The following is a 9,274-nucleotide window of genomic DNA, read 5'->3' as shown; positions in this document are numbered from 1 at the left end:
CACTGGCACAAACATGCGACATCGGCTGAAAGAACCATCGCGCTCGCGAGGAACGGTCAAGTTGAGCTGCTCATCCGATGTCAGGTTCGAGTCTGCCTCGAGGATCCAATCCGTGTTGCAATGTCGCTCCGGATCAGACTGGATAAAAAAGACGCAGGCAAACTCAAAGCCTAAAATCATATTCGGGAAGCTCAGTGCACAAATGATGAGCTTCTGGAAAGTTCCAAACTCCCCGATGTTCTGTAGAATATCTCCAAAGGTGGTCATGTTGATGGAATGTGTAGTTGAAGACACAGAACTCAACTCAAGTGTGATCAGTGTCCCTTTGTCTGATAAGCTGCAACTAAAGCACTCAGTCAAACCGAAATGGATTTAATTCCACAAGACTCATATTACAAAACATTGCAGGCTGCTACGGCATTTCTCCAGACTTTGGATCCCGCCCGACTCGTCCTTTCAAATGATCCAAATGTTGGCGAGCAAAACACGGATCCCGAAGCGGTGGCTTGTGCATTGCATCGCACCCTCCGCTGCGCGCTATTTATGAAAGCCAACCGGCCTGCAATATGTGATTACCGCAGTAGAATGAGGGTGTACTATGACACCAGGTTACGTAACAGAAAGTACTGTCGATCTTTCATTAAGTTTTACTGCATGCTGACATTCTCTGAGACCTCCTTGGTGTCAAAATGCATTGTTACATAACGTTCAGGAGAAATTTGCAGCGGGGGTGTCATGAATTGTGTTTTCTTGATTTTGTTTGGATGGGATTTTTTTTTTGTTTGTTTTTTCCCCGTGTCTATTTCATTGTGTCTACCTGTCAGCTCCCTTCAGCTACTCGTCTCTTGTCCAGGTGTACCTCATTGTCTTGTCAGTATTTTGTATTTAGTTCCCTGCTTTCTCTCAGTCAGTTTCTGTTCATTGTTCCTGTTGTTGTTGTCGTTGACAGTCCCGCTCTCTGGGGTGGCTGACAAGGGGCAAACACGACGCTCGCTGCAACCACACTCCAATGCCGCAAACACAGGAATGATGCCAAAAAAAAAAACCAAAAACAAACAAACAAAAACATAAATGCAAACTCACTGTCTGTGTGTGTGTGGGTGTGTGTGTGTGTGTGTGTGTGTGTGTGTGTGTGTGTGTGTGTGTGTGTGTGTGTGTATGAAATATCATGACCGCCTCTGAGTCAACTTACCTGGCTTGGCCTTGGCTCTTATAGCAGCTGGCCAGAAGACCTCATCAAAGTGTTTATCCACCCATTCATAATCGGATTCGCTTCTCATGAATTTATTTATTTAGGAACAGAGTACAGGATCGTGTAAATAAAATCATTTGCTCACACTCTTAATCTCGTAACTTTGTCGACACCGGATGGAGCCCACAAGAGAGACTAAAGTTTGGTGGATTTTCTTCTCTTTTGTTGAGTCAGCCCGAAGTCAGTTGCTGTCTTCTTTGTGAAGTTTCTGTCAGGGCAAGGGAGAAAGTCAACCACCTTTTCTCTTCAAACAATAATCGGGTTCCCAAAAAGGAGACGAAACACACTTATTTCACGACGTGTTTCTGTCATATTCTATAATATAACCTGGGTGCCATTTTTTGCCTGAAGGTAGAGACTTTGATAAGATCATTTGAAGACCAGTGCTGCAAATCTGTCATCCTTCACTTTCTTTCTACAGTACCGTGAATACAAGTGAAAACCTCCTCTCTGATCAGGTGCGTCGTCTGTTTTGTCCGTTGGGGTTTGACAGAATTATAAATTAACTAAACATTGTTATTGGTCCTCAACATGGCCTCTGCTTGTTGTTAATTCCGCTCATCAAATCCAAATTCATCAACGAAAACAGTCATTGTTTTACTAGAGGTTGGCTCAAACCGGCAAGGTTCGTCTCCCTACCTACAGTTTAACATGAGACCAGTTCAGAGCTCGGGTCCACGGACGAACAATCATCTACAGAACATCTGAAGTCACGCCACCACACAGCAACAGCTGCTTCGTCGGCTTACCGATTGTTCTGGACCTCACTGGTAGAATCGGGCAGTTCTGTTCTCCTCGTTTCAGGAAGAAGGAAACCGAGAGCCGCGCTGAACACCGTCAGGCTGCTGAAAATGATGATGGGTACGGACACGTGGTACACGGCCAACATGTTGACCAGCGGAGCCAGCAGTCCGGCTACTCTCATCGCTATGGCCCCAAAGCCAACTGCGGTTTGCCTGCCGAGAATGAAAACTGTCATTGTGTCGTAATCCACATTATTTTCAAACTTACCGTTTTCCCCACTCAAATAATTCATTGTGACAAGGCTGCACTCTCATCGAGCGGACGCCTACAACGGCCACTCCGGGTTGATCTGTTCGACACTGTGCACTTTTTTTTTTCCAGATATCGTTTAATATAGACTACGGGGGAATTGTACGGAAACATTCATGTCAAATATTGTGAGCTTACTTTCCAAAAACAGTTTAGCACCCCAATGAATGTGTACTAAAAAGAGGTACGGTTTGCGTATGATGTTTTTCAGACCCTGTCCAATGGAAACACCTTCAAATGTGGAGCTAACTCAATTATCTTTTTGCCCTGCACTTACAAATACATAAATATATGCAGACGTTCTTAGGGTGACGCCTTATTATAAATGAAAATATATCCTATCCATCCCGCATCAACTCAAGTTCCCTGCGACCTTGCAAAGTAATAAGAGCCCTAAAATGTTTACCTGACTGAAGTGGGAAAGAGCTCTTGAGAGTAGACCATGCATACGGATGTAGCCCCATTCAAAAAGAACTTCCCCGTCGTGACAAGAGCCGTAATAACGACAGGATTGTCTGGAAAGAGGGTTTGTGTACAGAACAGTGGAATTCAAACAGCCCTGGGTGCGAAAACAATACCCGGGCTGCAAAAGCATGAGATGGAATAGCAAATTGCTGTACCTTGTGAGAAAGCCAGGGTCAAGAAGCAAACAAAGCCGCCAGTCAGCAGGGTCACAATCAGGGAGATTTTTCTCCCCAGCAATTCCAAAACCCAAATGCAGAGAATGTGTACGGGTATTTCCGCGATGCCAAAGATGAACTGAACCAGAAAGATGTCCAAACCGAATTTACCCACGTTCAGAATAAGACTGAAGTAGCCTAGATTCACCGAAAACCTAAAAGGGGGAAATAAAATGAAAGGTCCAAATTGATAAGTTGAAACTAAAACCTCACGCCACCATTCATATTCGTGTGTGTGTGCGTGTGTGTGTGTGTCTGAGAGAGAGAGAGAGAGAGAGAGAGAGAGAGAGAGAGAGAGAGATGATAAAAATGGTAAATTGTGGTTCCCCTACCATGTAAAACACACAATGACCAAATATTTCAGTAAGACCGCTGTGGTAAAAATGATTTTCATTGTTCCAGCTTGTGGCTCTTCTTTCTCATGTCCCTGTAAATGTGTGATGGAGGCGTTGAACAAATCATTAAACTCTGGGGTTAGAAGTCAAACTTTTGCTGAAACGTGATTGTAATTGTAAAAAGTTACCATGCAGTCCAGCATGTTCTCCGGGATTTCCTTTTTATTGATCGCCGCAACTTTCCTGATCAACCTCTTTGCTTCCTCGAGTCTCCCTTGACTCAACAACCATCTCACAGATTCTGGAATCCACCTTGAAGAATGTCAAATACTGGAGGAACTTGGCAGCCAAGAGGTTGAATCACGCCGCATTGTTTCACATTTTAGTACATACCAAATGTAGAGCGCGACGATGGCATAGACCGCTGCCAGCCCGTATTGTATTATTCTCCAATTCCGAATTTCATACACCAGTCCGGCCAGGACGCATTGTCCCAAAGCAGCAAACATTTGGCACAAACAGGAGGCGTAGGATCTTTTGGTGATCCCTAACCACTCGGTAGCTACAAATACATTTTTAAAAACACTGATTCAAGAGAGAGAAAAAAAACAAACATCTTGTATATTCAGAGTAGTGGTCCCCAACCTTTTTTGACACACGGTGGCTCGGGACCACTGATTTAGAGGGCATGTGAGGTTTGATGTAAAAAGGAACACGCCCACCCGTTTCGTTTGCCATACCTAATACGGTCGAGTTAATTCTATATCCTGCAAGACCAACTCCAACCAGGAACTGTGCAACGATGTAAACGTAGACATTTGGAGATGCACCAGACACAATATTGCATATGAACAGGATCACTGCTGGCATCTGTGTGGTTCTCAAACGGCCACATCTGAAATTGAGAAGCAAAAGAAGGCTTCGCGGCTCTTTCTATTCTACACACACGTGGTCAAAGCTCATGCATGAAATTTGTTTTCATCAACAGCATTCCTGGTCTGAAAGTCTCAGAAGAATCGTAAGCATTGAAAGCGAATCAAACTTCTATATCCGGACATCAGTTAAAATTCTGCCCTGGCTGCAGCCGAGCCCACAAAGGTGCTGGAAGCGTAGAGTTGATCGTTGTGTGATTTAGTGGGAACGGAGACGTGCAATTGAAATGAAGTATGTCCCGGTTCTTTTGTCTAAAGAGTGTATCTGGAACTTACGGTTCAAGAATAGGGCCAAAAATAATGGAACCCGAGAGTATGCCAGCCATGAAGATTGTCTGCACAACGGAAGGCATACCGGACCTGTCACAGACGAGATCAAACTGCAAAGCAAAAGTCACCGAATTAGCATGACGTGAGACGCGGTAAGAGCACAACCGCGCACGGTCACTTACATCGGTGACTATCGTGGCTTCATACATTGTGTCCGAGGACACCCAACCATTCTGGCACGTCGTCGTCTCGTTGAGTCCACGCTCCCTGATGGTTCCGATGTCCCATTCCACTGGAACAAACATGAGACACCTGCTGAAAGAACCATTCTGTTCCCGAGGAATGGTCAGATTCAGCTGCTCATCCGACGTCAGGTTGGGAGCAATCTTGCGAATCCAGTCTGTGTTACAATGTCCGTCTGGATCTGACTGGATGAAAAGAAAACTGGAAAAACACACAGGCAGTAAAAAATTGGGAAATGTTAGCGCTAAAAGAATGACCTTCTGAAAAATTCCAAATTCTCCAATGGTCCTCAGAATCTCCCCGAACTCCATTGTTTTGACATGTGATACAAAGTGGAAGATCGCTCTGTTACGGTTCAGGCAACTGAATATTTAACACTCAATGAGTTAATGTTTAATGGCCATGACTGTACATATTTGTGGGTTTAAGGATGAAACCAACAAGGTTGACATTATTCTATTAGTCAATTCCTCATTATTTTTTTTTTTTTGGGAGGGGGGACTTTTCATTTACCAGATGAAGGGTGAGCACCACTTTTGCAAACAACTTATTTTTTGTCCCTTATTACCACCAACCTTTTAAATCTCTTTTAATGCTACATTGCAGGTAAATCTGAAAATAAATATATATTTATTTCAAAAAGATAAACAAAGGTATTGGAGTGCAGGATGAAAAATCATAAACACCCCTCGTCCCACAAAAAAAGATAAACGGGGACAGTCTCCCCACCGGGCAGCCTGGTAGTCCAGTGGTTAGCGCATCACTCTCACAGTGCAGAGGTTGTGGATTTGATCCCGGCTCCGGCCTTCCTATGTGGAGTTTGCATGTTCTCTCTGTGCCTGTGTGGGTTTTCTCCGGGTACTCTGGTTTCCTCCCGCATTCCAAAAACATCCATGCCAAAAAAATCCTGAGATTTTTTTGCTTGGGCTCTTACAATCAATGGAGCACAGCCAACTTTTTTCCTTACGACTCATAACACATCTTAGACTTAATTGTGACAAATTCCATACAACGAGGTCTAAGCTAAGATTCAAACCCAGAGTGATTTGATTCTTCGCATGCAGGGAAGGGGCCTGGCTGCCGGGGATTTAGCGCCTCGGCACAATGTGCGAAAATGTCAGCATTTGATTCCAATAAAAATAATATTAATAATAATAATGATGCAGTGATAGGGAGGGTGATTCCCGTGGGCATCTGATGTCAATCCAACATGAAAATGATCTTGAAGATTGTCATATGGATGTCGAATTGGCATCAGACGCCTCCTGGGAAGTTTGTTCAGAGTAAAAGGTTGATGAAAAGTAATTCATCACCAGAAAACGTACACACACACACACACACACACACACACACACACACACACACACACACACACACACACACACACATGATGTGCAGGGGCATGCTGTGTCATCCAAGTCATCAAATCACGCACCTTTCGGTTACACTGTTGTGTGTTTTGGCTTCTCAGAGAAAAACCTCTCTGCTATCCCGAGAGGCTTGCCAAACGCGGGGGACGGGCTTCCGTTGAGTTCGATTGTTTGTTGTGTACGAACTGCACTTGAGATAATATTAGCTATACAAATGTTAACAAATGATTCTTCCTCCGCAAATATGCCGGCAGTTTAATCAAGTATTCAAAATTGAATTTGTTTTTTTAAATTACTCTGATATGCGAATTCTTATGCATTTCCACAAGCCCTAAATTACACTTACTGTAGCCAAGATTTAAAAAAAAAAAAAAAAAAAATTGCAAATTAAAAACCACACAAAACATCCGCAAAACAACAACAACAAAAAAAAAGACGCAACTAATAAATGCTGCGAACAGCCAAACGCTGCAAATACAGGAATGATGAAAAAATAAATAAAAATAAATAATAAACACATGAATGCATCACTGTACATGCTGGTCTTTCTTCTCAAGGTCATGTTGGTAAATAATATTGAACCGACCCAATTTTTTTAAGGGAGCAGAACTCCTCAAAATCCAGCAGTCACCGGAAGCGAGTGCAGAACCATCCAACATCATTTATTCAGTTATGCTCAATGTTTTACTCTGTACATCTTGTAGCTCGTGGACTACAGTTTGGTTGATTCTTTGCACTTTTCAGCCTGCATGGAGTCCCTTCCTGTTTTTGCAGCGACCCCTTTTCTGTAAAGACATCAAACAAAATAACACAAACAAAACATGGGTTAGGTCTTTAAAAACTTTACGGACAGTCCTATCTTGAGCTGAATCACCTTGGTTTATCACCACATAAAATGTCATTGACACTGACAACATTTGGAAGTCCGTTATTGATTAATAATACATCATGAGCTGAAAAAAAAAGTCTTTCTTGAGATTGGTCACAATGTGGTTCAGTATGTACATCCATGTATACGTACTCGGCAACAGTTTTCCAGCTTCCAGAGTCACAGATAGTACCTGGCAAATGACCGTAATGTGATTTCTTTGTTTAGCTTGACTTGTTAAATAAAGCAAATTAAGAGCAAATGACTGGTCCCATGTCGGTAAGTCCTGTTTCGTCCTTCTCGTTGTCCCTGTGACCCTATATGCCTCTCCAACGTTGCAGGCTCCGTTTCAGAGATCCCGCGTGTAAGTACGCCTCAAATCCTTCCAAATCCAGCACTTTAGTTCCTGCTCTGGCCTCCATTACCCTCCCTTTTCCGCTCCTCTGCTCCACTCTGGCTGCACTCACCTGTTCCCTTCAATATCCTTGGAGGAATCTAGAAGGTCAATGCTGCTGGTTTCAGGAAGGAGGAAAACCAAAGCTCCACCAAAAACGCCGAGGCTGCTATAGACGCTGATGGGTATTGTCCAGTGGTATACAGCCAACATGTTGACGAGTGGAGAGAGCAGCATGGTGGCTTTCGCAAACGTAGACACCAAACCAACTGCTGTTTGCCTGCCAGAGAAAAGCGAATAGCATAGAGTAGATACAAAAAAAAACAAAAAAACAAAACAAAGGCCAAGATGTGGAAAACACCCAAGAAAATGGTTCCCCACTTCACAGTTATAACAGATACAAAAATAGTGTGTCCAGACTGTAAGCAAGTCGACAATAACCGAACTTCCCCCTAAACCATAACTGGATGAACGGTAAAAAAAAAAAAAGAATAGCCTGAATAGAAATGTATGTTTACCTGACCGTAGTGGGAAAGAGCTCTTGAGAGTAGACCATACACACGGAACTCGACCAGTCTAAAAAGAACTTCCCTGTAGTTACAAGCGCCACAATAGCAACAGAATTGACTGTAATGAGAGCACAGTACATGTTGAGTCCCCATGCGCGTGTACAAATGATATCTATGAGGATGCGGAAGAATTGGGGTCACCTTGAGAAAAAGCCAGGGTTAAGAGGCAAAACCCCTCACCTGCCAAAAGGGTTAAAATGAGGGATTTTTTTCTCCCCAACAATTCCAAAAACCAAATGCAGAGGAGGTTTGCAGGTATTTCCGTGATGCCAAACAGGAACTGAACCAGAAAAATGTCCAAACCATAGGTACCCACATTCAGGACGATACAGAAGTAGCCTAGAGTTACTGAAGCCCTTCAGGGGAAAATTAGAAATGTATATTAAAAAAGATACCAAAACGTGTGGATGCACTGGATGTGTGTTTATTCATTTGGGACTCTGCTGTTCTGCCGGTGAACTTCAAACGACGTTGGCAATGATGCGTAACTTTCGACAAGCTCGCTGAGGTGGCTCAGGCAACTTCTGAACCCCAGAGGTCACCCAGGTGAGATGGTCCGGGCATGCTTCACTGACAACTTTAGTTGGCTTGTAGGAACTTAGTCTCAAAACTGACCTGAGAATGTCTCAGTGTCCTTCCAGTGGAACTGGATGAGGTGGCCCAAACTTACAATTCCTGGTATCCCTGTTTAGACTGCTTCCCATGTCACCGATACCTTGTGTATACCTTAAAAAATGATGTGTTTGAAAATGTGCTTTACTTACCAGACAAAGCCAATAATCAACAAATATTTCACCAACAGCGGTATAGTGAAAATGATCTTCATTGCGCCACTTCTGGTTTCATTTTCGTTTTCCTCGTATACTTGTAACTGTTCGATTGAGAACAATGAGTTACTACTTTTGAGTGAAAGACCAGAAAGGTTATTTGTGCTGTTTTGTTCATCACCTTACCATATTGTCCAACACATGATCTGGGATTTCCTGCTTATTCAATGACGCAACTTTCCTGATCAAAATCTTTGCTTCCTGAATTCTTCTTTGACTCAACAACCACCTTGCAGATTCAGGAATCCACCTTTATATAATGTCAAATGTCAGAAAACCTTGGATGCCAAAATAATCAATTATACAGGGGAACTTTTTTCCTATTACATACCACATGTAGAGGACAACAAGCGCATACATCGCTGCCATCACATACTGTGCTGTTCTCCAGTTCCGAATTAAATAGACAAGCCCAGCCATGACACATTGTCCCAGGGCACCACCCATTTGGCTCAAACATGAGGGCAATGACCTTTTGGTG

General features: G+C 43.2%; 3 protein-coding genes across 3 annotated transcripts in view; all 3 read right to left on the bottom strand.

Moving 5' to 3' along the window:
• LOC109512771 (solute carrier family 22 member 13-like) overlaps positions 1-362 on the bottom strand; it is a 4,959-nt gene extending 4,597 nt beyond the window's left edge. Inside the window, exon 1 of the mRNA XM_019864760.1 lies at positions 4-362. Within this exon, the coding sequence (XP_019720319.1) occupies positions 4-267 (264 nt within the window). The 5' untranslated portion in view covers positions 268-362. The remainder of the gene's footprint in view (positions 1-3) is intronic.
• Positions 363-1,273: 911 nt separating this feature from the next.
• Positions 1,274-5,149, bottom strand: LOC109512760 (solute carrier family 22 member 13-like). The gene is made up of 10 exons (XM_019864748.1): positions 4,705-5,149; positions 4,529-4,632; positions 4,061-4,215; positions 3,714-3,882; positions 3,509-3,632; positions 3,318-3,412; positions 2,926-3,140; positions 2,712-2,820; positions 2,002-2,208; positions 1,274-1,460 (listed from the first exon to the last, which is right to left on the bottom strand). Exons 1-10 carry the CDS (start codon positions 5,074-5,076, stop codon positions 1,388-1,390), a joined length of 1,623 nt encoding a protein of 540 aa, XP_019720307.1. The 5' UTR covers positions 5,077-5,149; the 3' UTR covers positions 1,274-1,387.
• A 1,698-nt stretch (positions 5,150-6,847) lies between these two features.
• Positions 6,848-9,267, bottom strand: LOC109512770 (solute carrier family 22 member 13-like; the record flags this gene model as incomplete). Its single annotated transcript, XM_019864759.1, has 7 exons — positions 6,848-6,920; positions 7,471-7,677; positions 7,916-8,024; positions 8,108-8,322; positions 8,731-8,822; positions 8,920-9,043; positions 9,125-9,267. Coding segments are annotated over 7 exons (963 nt in total), but the record flags the coding sequence as incomplete, so codon positions are not given.
• Positions 9,268-9,274: the final 7 nt, after the last annotated feature.

Source organism: Hippocampus comes, unplaced genomic scaffold (assembly GCF_001891065.2).
Source record: "Hippocampus comes isolate QL1 unplaced genomic scaffold, H_comes_QL1_v1.1 scaffold285, whole genome shotgun sequence".
Taxonomy (NCBI): Eukaryota; Metazoa; Chordata; class Actinopteri; order Syngnathiformes; family Syngnathidae; genus Hippocampus; species Hippocampus comes.
The sequence above is the reverse complement of the archived record's forward strand: the minus strand, read 5'-3'. Positions and strand labels throughout refer to the sequence as shown.

Bases quoted from the DNA above. Each gene is read 5' to 3' on its own strand.
- LOC109512760 (XM_019864748.1), bottom strand. From the start codon at position 5,076: ATGGAGTTCGGGGAGATTCTGAGGACCATTGGAGAATTTGGAATTTTT. The intron at 4,633-4,704 runs GTAAGTGACCGT...TTTGCTTTGCAG, and splicing joins AAGCCACGATAGTCACCGAT to TTTGATCTCGTCTGTGACAG. The intron at 1,461-2,001 runs GTAAGCCGACGA...TTGCCCTGACAG, and splicing joins AGTGAGGTCCAGAACAATCG to AAACTTCACAAAGAAGACAG.